The sequence below is a fragment of the Stegodyphus dumicola genome, chromosome 1 (assembly GCF_044657685.1).
Source record: "Stegodyphus dumicola isolate Sdum_Otavi_A_Nest chromosome 1, ASM4465768v1".
Taxonomy (NCBI): Eukaryota; Metazoa; Arthropoda; class Arachnida; order Araneae; family Eresidae; genus Stegodyphus; species Stegodyphus dumicola.
In genome coordinates, this window is record NC_140768.1 from 60,122,303 (window position 1) to 60,135,835 (window position 13,533).

The 13,533-nt window shown below is 29.2% G+C and overlaps 1 protein-coding gene across 1 annotated transcript in view; it reads left to right on the forward strand.

The window, feature by feature from the left end:
• The window catches only part of LOC118189499 (pre-mRNA-processing factor 17), a 52,216-nt gene extending 39,034 nt beyond the window's left edge, over window positions 1–13,182 (forward strand). The window contains exons 7-13 of the mRNA XM_085815226.1: window positions 436–650; window positions 4,780–4,927; window positions 5,042–5,157; window positions 5,860–6,070; window positions 6,306–6,406; window positions 8,855–8,898; window positions 12,945–13,182. Coding sequence (XP_085671352.1) covers window positions 436–650; window positions 4,780–4,927; window positions 5,042–5,157; window positions 5,860–6,070; window positions 6,306–6,406; window positions 8,855–8,898; window positions 12,945–13,122 — 1,013 coding nt within the window. The 3' untranslated portion in view covers window positions 13,123–13,182. The remainder of the gene's footprint in view (window positions 1–435; window positions 651–4,779; window positions 4,928–5,041; window positions 5,158–5,859; window positions 6,071–6,305; window positions 6,407–8,854; window positions 8,899–12,944) is intronic.
• The last annotated feature ends 351 nt before the right edge of the window (window positions 13,183–13,533 follow it).

The window sequence follows — 13,533 nt, forward strand, 5'->3', positions numbered from 1 at the left end:
TATTAATGTTGGCATTAAATTATTTTTTATCTGTTCGTAATGATTTATTGAATCATTTTTTTGTACTTGTTTTTCATTCGAAATTACTTGCTTTAGATGAAGGAATTCAAAATTGATATTTATTGTAAATTTACTAAGAATATTATTATATTTACTAGAATTTAATGGAGACTAGAAATGTTATGAATAGTCATCTCTCAATGAAATCAAATGGTTAAATTCTAATATCATATGCATTATATTCATCAAAAATTTATTTCCATTGCAAATTTTTATTATTTTATAGTTACTTAGAATAAGTGATTACTGTCTAGATGTGTTAAATAGGTATTATAAATAGTATTTGCATAACTTTTAAGTTTCTGAGACATTAAATTTTTATATAATTTTCAAGTACGTAATTTTTATTTATATGAGAATTTGTTTATTTTTTAGTCAAAGATGCTTATGATTACCAAGGGCGATCCTTCCTTCATATACCCCAGGATGTTGGAGTTAATCTTAAATCTGATGATCCTCCAGAAAAATGTTTTATTCCAAAGAAATTACTTCATACTTGGACTGGCCATTCAAAAGGAATATCAACTATCAAATGGTTTCCAAAATCTGCACATTTATTACTGTCATGTAGTATGGATTGCAGAGTCAAAGTAAGTAAAGTGCAGACTATTTTTTTTTATTATGTTTTATGTTTTAAAGTATGCTTTTCTTATGTTTTTGGTGTAGACATATTAACCAATTCCAGGAATTTAATTTGGCACTGAGATATTGGTAGTAAGTTACTAATAAATATCTACTATCATTTTGCCCTCAATTTTTCTCGCTTCATTTAATCATATTATTAGTTTCATTGTGCCCAGTCTTTCTGCATGTTTTGCATGCGTGTGTCTCAAGGATTTTCCAAATAATGAAATAGAAGCTATTTGCTTTTTTTTTTTTCTTTTCAAAATTATGTAATATTTCTAAATGGGAAATTGCTCTAATTTTTGTGCAGTGATTTGTGTATCACTGAAGAAAGCATTTTGTGGAAATGCAGTGTTAAAAAGATTAGATTGTAAAAATATTCATGAAAGTAGAAAATAGGTTTGAAGGAAGTTAGATCACATTTACAAGAGCAATTTAGTTTTGCTTAATGTTAGTTCTGAGGGTTATTATAAATAAGATTTGACGAAGAAGTTTATTTAATGAATAAAAGTTCATATATTGGAACATTTAACTTTAAGAAATTTATATTTATAAAACAGAGAAAGAACCAGTATCTCCATTACCCAGATCATTATCATAGTCAGTCTAATGGCAACTAATCTTCCTAATTACGGTTATGCATAATTACCAAGCTTTATTTTGAATTTAACAACTTACAAACTAAATTAATAAAATAGTAAATAAAGCAGTAAATTAAATTGCCTACATTCAGATATAGCATCCAGGAACTGGAACTTAGCAATGCTTTCCTGCTTCAGCAGGACAATGGTCTGAAGCATGCAGCGCAAAATGTGAAGCTGTGGTTGCTCTATAATACGAAATGTGAAACATCAACTGCATACGCTGCCCAGTCCCCACACCTCAATCCCATTGAGCATTTGTGAGATTTACTGGATCTTAGAATCTATTAGCACCACATAACCTCTAAAGAAATGCTGAAAACTGTCATCATGAATGAATGGAGCAAAATAACCAAGGAGGATACAACGAAGCTGGTTCAATCTATGCCAAATTGAGTTGCAGAGGTTCTGAAGCAGTAAGGTTAAGTTATTGAAAGGTTACCGAAACCACCTATAAAGAAAAGTGAATACTTTAAACTAAAATTGCTATGTGCGGCTACTTTTTCTGTTTCATTTCAGTTAAGTTTTTGTTTTTTTGCTGTAAAAAAATTTTGTAAACTAATGTGTATGAAAAAATTGTTGAAAAGTTTAAGTAAAATGACTAATAAATAGTTCATAAAAAATCGGAGGTTGCAGCTTGAAGTTTTTTCCTTTAGTGTACAGATATTTTTTCTGGCAAGTGTATTAATTTGCATGGTGCTAATATATAAGGATATTTTGTCCTCTGGTGATAATATATGAGGATATTTGGTCTTTCTTGAACTTGGACAACATCATTTGCTGTCTTGCAGAATTAGCTGCCATGTATTCTCCAATGGCTTAATAAACTCATGCACTTTACAAGATAGTTGTAACTAAAAATCTGACATGTTCCATATGTGTTCAGTTGGGGAAAATCTGCAAATCTGGAAAGCCAAAAGTTGTGACACTGTACTCTCATTCTCTTCAGGTGTTAATTTTCTGAAAGATGGCGGACAAGCGGAATAACAGTGGTTGTAAGATAGGTAGCAGAATGTCATGAATGCATTTTTGGGAACCGTTACAAAGATCATTAAAGATGCCCAGATGTGATAAATGCATGCTACTTCACAGTGACATTAGGCTGAACAGTATTATACAGGCCACTGATACAATTCTACTTTAGTCATGTGAGCCAAATAAAAACTACTTTTGAAAAAAAAAAAAAAAAAAAAAATCATCTCTAATCCACTACAATTCAAGATTCATGATTGTGACAAAGTTTACAGTCGAAACCCAGAATATAATGATAGCCATTCAGACGGTTGCAGAGAATGAAGTGGAGCCTTTGCCTAATTTCTTGCTGCTTTGCTATTATTTGTTTGATAGTGAAGTTTGTGTACTTACGACAGCCCCAAAGTTTGTGTACTTATGACAGCCCTCATTATTTCATGTTCCTTCTTTGAAGTTTGTACCTTTTTCAAGTATTCATTTCCTGAAAGGTATTTGTTTCCTGAGTCTTCTTCCTATTTAGAAATATTGATTGATGTTTTTTCCCTTGCTGATTAATAATGTTGCTTATTTTACACTTTGAAATTTTAATACTTTGCATTTCACAATGTTTTTTAATTATGCAATAGGAGCATTTCTCTTGTTTGCATGCAATATTTTAAAAGAGAATAGATTTAAAAGAGTAGACTTTAATTTTCGAAATAATATTTCTACCAGAAATTTTTGTTTCAAAGCATTAGCTTTCTTTTAAATTCTTCATTGAAATTGTTCTACAAGTGTGTAAACAAACCTCTAAAAATGTGTAAACACCACGCACATTTAAACATTTGATTTGGGTCTAAACTAAATAATACCCTCAATGTTCTTCATTCTAGAATTATACAAAGCTTTATTAGCATTATTAAAATTAAGTACTTGAATAATAAAAAGGAGCTTTAAAATTTTATTTATTTCATATGAATTCACTTTGATTACTTAACCAGTTTCTAAAGAAACAGTGCAAATGTGCATAAGAAGAGCCCTTTGATAGGAAGTTGACAAGATGCATTTGCAGTGATACTCTAAGTAAACAATATATATTGCATTTATTATTTCTTATGTTTCTCCCTCAACAGGTCACTTGGACCCATATGTTCCTGTAAAAAAAAAAGAAAAAAAAAATTGTTTTAGTGTGATCTATTTACCTGTAGTTTGCCTCATAAGTTGCCTTGTATACTAATTTTATAAAATATAGCATTCTGCAGAATATTTATGTATATTAAATTTAATATTTTAAAATTATATAAGTTTTGTATTAGTGGTTCTCAACTTTTTGACTAATGCAAACCATCTAAATAAAATCTGAAAAATTTTAGTACCCCCACTACATTTTAGAATGATAATTTTTCAATTTCTCAGTAGAAAAATTAAATATATATATATATTGCCATTTGCACAACCTGTTGGCTATTTGTACTAAATATGCATACATAAAAAATATTAGATTAAAAATTGGTTACCATTTTAATTATCAAAATTTAGGCTTTAATACTTTAATTCTAAAATTTAATGTGAAATTTGGGCCTGTTTAAGAGAGGTCAATTTCTTTATGCCTGGTCATATTTCACTTAGCTTGAACCGTAAATTAAGATCCACTTTTAATTTTGTTCAGTATTAATATTCGAATATAACATGGAAGAAAATCTTTGTTTGCACAAATAGATTGTGCATGAAGGTAATAAAAAAATTAATAGCTTTATTTGAAATGCCTCTAAATTCTTTTTTTTTCAGTTCAGCCTAAAGTTAACAAGTGTGTCATTTTTGAAATCTTCACTTAGAGTTCAATCACAGAAAATTTCTATCAATTGTTCTTTTTCTTCACGAGATTTTTAATGTAATAGTTAAAAATACTTTGTTTCTTTGGATACCACCGATTGAGAATCCCTGTTTTATATTATTAGCCCAAAGGGCATTAGCCCAGAAGGGCTATGAATTTCATTTTGGCATTTTGTATTCATTCACTAAAGAAGTTAAAGGAATCTGCATGTTTCTCGTATTGTGATAAAACAATGGTACCTAGAGTCATCAATTTTGAATAGCGTATGTTTCCACCCCAATATGGGCATCTGGAAGCCCAAACTTGGAATTGTTTTATTATCTATTTCATATTTTGTAAAACTTTGAACGAATTTGTGATTAGTAAACACAACAATTTAAAAGTGAGTAATGGCAACACTGTACAGAAAAAGAAACATTTTTATTTCCAGCGTGCAAGACTGTGCATTGGAAATTCTAAAGGGTATGCTCATTTTAAAATTATTTTGTGATATTGCTGTTGAACTGAATTTTATGGTTTAAGTCTGAAGAATATATTTAATAAATAAAGGTAACACAAAAAGCATTAAAAAAACACCTCTTTGGGCATAATGTAAAATCTGAAAGCTTTTTAATTTTTTTTTTAATATTAATCTTTTTAGTCCTTAATTTTTTTCTCTTTCTTTTTTAGTTGTGGGAAGTTTATAATGAAAGACGATGTGTAAGAACATACATTGGACATAAACAAGCCGTCAGAGATGTATGTTTCAATAATGCTGGAACACAGTTTTTATCTGCTGGCTATGACAGATATGTAAAATTGTGGGATACAGAAACAGGTACATTATGTAACCATATTAGCTTAGTTAAAGATGCACCTTTTACACAGAAATGTTCATTTTTAAAAATTCACTATTTTATTTTTGATTATTACTATAATACTGATATTTCAGGTAAATGCATTGGTCAGTTCTCAAATAAAAAGATTGCTTATTGTGTAAAGTTTAATCCAGATGAAGATAAGCAGCATCTTTTTGTAGCTGGTACTTCAGATAAGAAAATTGTTTGTGTAAGTAGTTTTTCCATAAGTAATTTTTATATATATATAATTTATACTTCATCAAAATTTAAAGTATTTTTTAAATCACGTATTTTTTGAATTTGCATTGCTGTAAAACCTTTCTAATCCTCCGAAAATTTGTCAGTTTCTGAAAACAAGGCACAAAATATTAAAAGGTCTTGAAACTTTCCATTTATGTCTGCAATGAAATAGTTCATCTCATTTACTCATTCCTACAACTAATATTATATTTTTCAAACATTATTCGTTATTAAAAATTAAAGTTGAATTTGTCTCCAAATTCAACTCTTCCTTTTGGAGATAGGGCTAGAACCATGCAGAATATGAATGGAGTACAAAAGTTTTCAAACTAAATTTTATGCCTTCACTTGCCATGGAAGCAGATGTTCGCAGAGCCTATGAAATTGCCATTTTATGTTAAAGACATTATTTTATTACATACTTACTTAGCTTTGCAATTAAAAAAAAAAAAAAAAAAAAAAAAAAAAAGAATGAATCCATTTAATCGTAACAGAATTTTAATAAAATATTTCATTATGTTAATAAAAAGTAACAAATTGTGCATTTAAGTGCAAGTTATTTTTACTGGACAGTTTAACTGGATCAAATTTCAGATATTTTCTTAGTTGAAAAGGCACAGTTATATAAAAAATATCCACTTTAATTATTTAGCTTCCTTTCATTTTATAGTGGGACATAAACTCCAATGAAATTGTTCAAGAATATGATCGCCATCTTGGAGCTGTTAATACCATCACCTTTGTAGATGAAAATCGCCGTTTTGTGTCAACATCAGATGATAAAAGTTTACGAGTGTGGGAATGGGATATTCCTGTTGATATGAAGTACATAGCTGATCCTACTATGCATTCAATGCCAGCTGTAACTCTTTCTCCAAATGGTAAATATTAATTTAAATGTTTTTTATGTTTATAAACATTTATGTTTTTAAAAATACTTTAAATCATTATTTTCAATTAAAACCTTCCATTTTGAGAGGATGCTATGTAAATTCTTATTGTTATATTACTTGCCTTATTTTTGTCAATGGCATGTCTGATTTAGTTAGATGAAATGTTAAATGGAAAAAATGACTTTTATCTTTTTTTTTTTTTTTTTTTTTTCCATTTTTATAGGCAAATGGTTAGCTTGCCAGTCTATGGATAATAAGATTATGGTATTTTCTGCCTTAAACAGATTTAAGCTAAACAGGAAAAAAACATTCACCGGACATATGGTAAGAATGCTATTATCAATTGTGTAAAATTATATTCTAAACTTGCAGCATTTTTTTCTCTTATACATGTATAGAAAATTGAAAGTAAATCATTATTTTTTCATAAATATAATATTATAGGAGAAAACAACTACAAACTAAACAGTTTTATTAGACTTAAATTGACATTTTAAAGCAAACCTTAGTCAATATAAATTAAATTTTATTGAAAATAAAATATAAATATATAACATTAAATACAAATTTTATTGAAAATCTAGTCACATAGTATCTAATAATATCCAAAATGGAATTAAACATTCATAAGAACATACACTGATTATATGTGATGCCATACATTTATTAATTTTTGGCCCATCATTTATACAGTCAAAAGTCATTAATCCGGACTCGTCGGGACTTCGGCGATTCCAGATTATCGATTTTTTCGGATTATAGATCATCATTTTAAATCTGGTAAGATGGCATGCAGAAATTACAAAATTAAAAATATGAAACCGTAATTTATGAAATAAAGAACAATTATGATATAAAGGGTATCAAAATTTACAAAAAAAAAAAAGCCTAATATTTATATGTTTACTTTATTAAGCATTTCTTTCAATGTAAGTTGTTTCGTTTCATGTGATAATACTTCCTCTTTAATTCTATTAAACAGACATAATTTCTTGTTTAGTTACAAAGTTCCGCTGTTCAAGTCCTATAATTGCTGTGTTGAGAATACCGACTAATTTGTCAATCGAGATTTTTTCGTTTTCAATAACCTCTGTGTCACTTTCTTGATTATCGGAAGCGAATTATAATGACGAGGAACTTGTTTTAAATCATATCAAAGACGGAGTACATCGAGATGAAATACTACATTTAGTAAGGAATTATAAGCCAAATAAAATCAAAACATCTGCCTTGAGGATAAGGATAGTGCTGACAGATCAGCTACCAATTCATTGCGCGCCGCGGCATTCCCCCCGCCGAGCAGCGTGAAATTGATAAACAGATTTCGGATTTCGAAACATACTTTCGCTTTAGATCCTTTACATATTAGCAAATATATATCGGAAATTCTATTTGATATAATCGAAAGTTCAAGCTTACTTTTATAAAATTGCTCTAACAGTCTGCAAAAAATAATAAGCCGGATCCAATTCGAAGATTAAGGAACAACGCAATCTGCAACATTAACTGAATTAGATAATTTTAGCTTAGCTTATACCGTCCGTCATTCATTAAACGCGCATGCGTAAACGTTTTATGCGCACACGCACACGCATATTTGCAGCCGTAAAGGTCTTACACGCACACGTAAACGCTTATGCGCATGCGTCAACGCGACGCATGCGCAGAAAGTTTGTAGCTTTGAGGTCCGGATTATAGATCATTCCGGATTATGGATGTCCGAATTAACGACTTTTGACTGTAGTACTTTCTCCAGAATATCTTCACATCATTGCTTCTTCATATCTGCTGTAAAATTCAGTAAACATTAAATTCAAATCATGCCAGGTCCATATATTTACCAGATGTGCAATCTAAATTAAATTTTTTCTCATTCAGGAAAAGAATTATTTCTCAGGGAGTCTCCCATTCTAATCATTCAACTCTATGTTTGGCAAGCTAATGGTTTTGCCTTTATTTTGTATTATGTAAAACTTTTTTTTAAATAGTTGATGTAAAGGATGTTTTGGTGGCCATGGGTAAAAAATATCCTTTATTGATGCATCTGCCTCCCACTGAGTCTAATTTTTCTATTTTTTTAATGCTAATTTTCTTTCATTTCTTTTCTCCCTGCAAGATAGCGACACAGAAAACAGATCATGTAAGAATTTTAGAGATAGTTTTAACAATGTTCCATGAGTTTTCATTAGTTATGAAAGTTATGAGTTAAGTATCTGGATTGAGTGCTCAGTTCCTGCATTCAGTTTCTTTCACCAAAAATTGTGTGAATCTGGAGTTTTTCAGTTTGCAGATGGCTACTTGGATCACTAAAATATCTATGTGTAATGAGTTAGGAATCATTACACAAATTAAATCTTAATGTTTTTTAAATAGAAATCAACATGAACTTTTCTTGTGGTTTTATGGAATTTTGAAAGAGATTAAAACTGTGATCAAGAAGACAGTTTTAAATTTGGAATAAAAATGAATGTTGTCCTCAATATTTTCAATATTGTCCTCAATGTTGTTTAAATATGAACAGCTCACTTTCATAAATTTTCTCAGAAAAAAATTATTTTGGAAACTAATTTATGATATCTGTTGGGTAAATATTGGGGCATTTTTGATTTGGCAAGCTTAATTATTTTCAGGTTAATTTTAATAACAACCACATAGATAAGTAATATATGGTAAAATTATAGTTTCAGTGACTGTAACCAAATTAAATAATAAATATTAATGAAAATAAAGAGATCGTGCAGTTTTATGTTTATCCTTTCAAATTTTGTCTAGGTTGCTGGATATGCATGTGGATTGGATTTTTCACCAGACATGAGGTAAGCAGTTTTTTTTTTTTTTATTATTACTTTGGGATCTTTCAGTATTAGTATCTATTTTATAATTATTTTATTATTCCCCTTCTAATGAAGTATGGGGAATTTTAATAGTTTATTTTATTAACTATTTAAAAAAATTGTGCAGCAAATTAATATTTCAAATAAAATATTGTTTTTGCCATAGCACTGTATAAGAAGCCAAATTTCTATTAAAAATTGTATTTAATCTCTGTCAAACTTATTCAATATTTCCAGCACCTATAATTAATTTTCATGTAATCTTTATGCTGTTATACATGCATTAAAATCTAAGGTATTCTCTGATGGCATTGAAATTTATAATTTTATGACTCCAGTTCAATTTGGCCAATCAACAAGATTTAAAATTAATTTTCGATATCTGAGAACATGATTTATTATATTTATGCGTAGTAGCATTGTAGAAGTATAATTTTTAGTTTTTGAGACAAAATTCAACTTTTCTGAAATAATATGTCAGCTTTTTTCTCTGTTTCAATTCTGTGTAAATGCCAAGTTTTGTAAAAAATCGCATAAGCAGTATTTTTAAAAATTGCATTTAAAATTTTACGTCTGTAATGCTAATTCTGTTTGATTTATATTTGATAAGATAGTTTTATAAATTAAATTTTTTTAATTTTTCTTTAAATAAATTATTAACTTCAGCTTTGCCACTCCTACGCTTCCCAGGATTGTTTATTGTACTAGCTGAGATCTGTATTGTGACGGTCTCGGATCTTGGGATATACTATATATGAATTAAGTTCCTACTTCCATCCTTTAGGCTAGTGGTCCAAGTGGGGTACATATACCCTAGTGCAGTTATGGTGAACCTATGGCAAATGTGCCACAGACGGCACACAACTAAAATATTACTTCCTTAATCAATAATCGCAATAAAATGATACTATGTAATTTAAATAAGTGTTTTAGTCTGTTCTTGAACTTTTCACTTACTTACTTATTGTATAATGTCACTGGCATAGGGCCTAAGCCTAGAAATAAGATTTTCATATATCACCATAGAAATGATATACATATTTATTGACCCAATTTATGATGTTTCAATTGTTTGGGCCAATCATATTACTTGTCACATGGCAAAGAATACGTCAGAGTTAAAGCAGCTAATGTTTGCTAAACAAATTCAAATTTATTGCAAACTACCAGCGAGTTTTAATACTTTCATTGTTAAATAGATTTTCTCTACTCCAGGTCTTGAACCCTCACAAATGATTCCAACAAAAAAGGCAAAATTAAACATTGATAGTGGACAGTCATTTCAAGAGACGTGGACAGAATCATTGAGTTATTGAACACAATAGGAAAACATTATGCATTCTGTGCGGGAAAAGTGTTGTGTGTCGCACATCTAGTGTCAGACAGCACTTAAATACCAACCACAAGATTGTTGGCGAATTTGATGAAGCTGAGCGGAAGGGTTTTATTGAAGGAAACTCAGGAATTATAATTAGCAGAAAGTTGGTTTTTGCAATTATCTTTCTAAACAAACCATCTAACAATGACCAAATTTCACTGTGCCTGGCAAACGGCTTTCTGATGGAGATTTCATCAAAGAGGTTTTGGGCACGTGGCTCCAAAAAGGTTCGCCACCACTGCCCTAACGGGATATATAAAGTGATACTTGTGGGTACATTAAAGAATGATCACGATCACTTGTAAGTGTATGATTGTGTATACTGTTTTATATTTTATTAGTACAACTTATAATTATTTTTATCTAGGGGTTCACGATTAAAAAGTTTTACAGGTCACTACTTTAGGCAGCTTGTATAGTAAACTAGCCTCATTAGATATCAGATTGTACACTTCACACCCTCCAAAGTGTGTAGAGGAAGAGTAGGCTGTTTATACTTTTCTGGAAAGGGTTGAGGCAGCTTGGTTTTGGGCCAGATTAGTGGGGTCTAAATTCCTCATGAATGCTGCACTCCCCCTACCTCATACAAGAAAGTCTTACAGTAGCTTACAAGAGGCAGAATAGATGGAGACATTATTCCTCCTATGGAATGTTTCTATGTTTAATGTTATGTATTAAAGAATTAATTTTAAATAATTCATATATATTTATACAGAAAAAGGTTTAATTATATCCAATAAAAATTTACATTTTATTTTATAGGAGATAATTTTTTAGATATTATTTCCTAAAACACTTTTATAGTTCTAAAGAGAATTGTATACAAAAAAATAAAGTAGTGAAAATATAAATGAACAAAGAGTTTGAAGTATGATTATATGCACTATGAAAAGCAGTATAGAAATAAACCTAAATTTAGATCAGTAAGGTACATAAGAATATGAACTGCTCTAAAATGTAGTGTTGCTGGAAACATCAGGTACAGGTCTATGCCATAACAACAATCCTGTTATGAAGCAAATGAGGTAAATGATAATTTGTAAAATGTAGAAGTAAAGAAGTAAAAAATGAAAAATCCTTTTGCTAATCGTAATTGGCTATTATGGGCTCTCTTGTCAAAGGAGGTGGGGACAACATATAATAAACAACCAATTGTTAACAATAGCATTACTGAGTGTAGTAACAAACAAAACAGAAAATTTTGTGATAAATTAAGTATGAATTTATAGCTATGAAAATAGCTCCAAGTTGATTGATAAACTAAATAAACACCAAGTGTATGTAATTCTGTAAAAATTAAGCATTGCAATTCATTTTAGCATAGTGAATAATATTGTATAACATGTCAAGAAAATTCTCTGTTGTTATAATAATTTTTATAAAATAAATAATAAAGAATTAAACAAAATATTGTAGAATGATGGTTATGGAATTTTAGAGAATGCGAGCTAACACTCCCAAAATAATGTTAGAAATTCTATATAACATCATACATGTATAGTGAAATGTTGGTTCATGAACTTCTGAAGATATTTCATGTTTCTCCATACGATTTAATGTAAAATGAATCAATCCATTCCTGGATCCCAAATTATGCTTAGCAAAGAATACTTTATGCGTAAGTTTTTAATGCAAAGCTAGTGGAATTCATTAAGTCTAATATGTACACATTATTAAACACAATACTAAGCATGTAAAAAAAATAGGAAACTTGAATTAAATTTTACCATATCTCTATGGAAGGGAGTTGATGACATAAGTAAAACATTATGAAAGCCAAAGGTGCAAAATGTTACTGTTCGAGAGGTAAATCTGCATTATTTGCTATCTTTCAGAACTTTTTTCTTTTCTCCATCTCTTAACACCTTTTGCCTCTACTTGAGAATCACTGAGCATTTGTCCCATTAAAAATTTATTTCTGTATACAATTTAAAATGTTCTTAAAACAAGATTGCCATAGTAAATATTTGAGCTATGGCATATTGCTGCTTTATCAGAGTGATCTATAAACCTCTGCACCTAATCCCATTTTGTGCACTGAATAAATAGGAATATCTTCCCTTTGATCTTCTACTGAAGACAATACCTCTACTGCATTAACTATATTCTGGAGTATCATTTATTGCCAGCTCCTTTGTTCATATCTTGAGATATCTTTCATGAACCAAGGTTCCATTGCAATTAAAAAACCAAAATGAAAACACAAATAAATATGAAGGTGCTAAGAACTGTAAAAAATTTCAAATAGGCTTTAACCTTTTTTTTTAATTGATAAAACTAGTAATTGACAAAAATACATACATGACTATAGAACATTCAAAGTGAATAAAGTAATATGTTCCTAGGTCCCTTTAAGTAGTAATTTAAATAAAGGTGCCATTTTTAAACTTCTTTATCTTCTAATTACATAAAGCCATACACTTAAATGTAACTGTTAATGGTTGATTTTTTGTTACACTTTGCCCCCTGATGAGACAGTGTATAACAGACAATTTCTGTTCCTAAAAGGATCACGTAAATACTTTAATTCTATTAAATAAATTAATAAAAATTATTGATAATACTTTTTAACTTATTTCTTTTGCTGAATACAAAACTTTGTTATATATTGTGCAGCATCATTAATGCCTGTAAAATTTTTCTTATTTAGCTACATCATCTCAGGAGATGCAGATGGTAAAGTCTATATTTGGGATTGGAAAACAACAAAACTTTTTAGCAAGTTTAAAGCACATGATAATGTGTGTTCTAGTGTAATTTGGCATCCTCATGAGACTTCAAAGGTTGTATCTGCAGGATGGGATGGCACAATGAAGCTATGGGATTAAAAATAAATTTATTGTAAAATTAAAATGTACATATGTAAAAATAAATTTTAATTTTGTAAAGATGTCTTTTCTTCTGTATGTCTAAGGATTTTGGAGTTAATGCATATTTTTTTAATTATTATTTTAATTTGCTATAAATAAAAATTGATTACTTAGGTGTATAAATTCAATTTCAAAAGTCACAAATTGAAAAGTTTACAGGTCTTTTTAAGTAGATAAAGTAATAGTAAGTTTTTGCGATAATTTATTATTATTAATTGATGTTATAGCAAATACTGTCTTTAGCTGATGTTATTGAAAATTGAATGGTTTTTAATTCTGGCAGTTTGGGTGCAATGCAAAATAAAAATGGAAGTAATTTTAAATGTATGGTTTCCAAAACTTTTTTTTTTTTTTTTTATTATTTTTTAA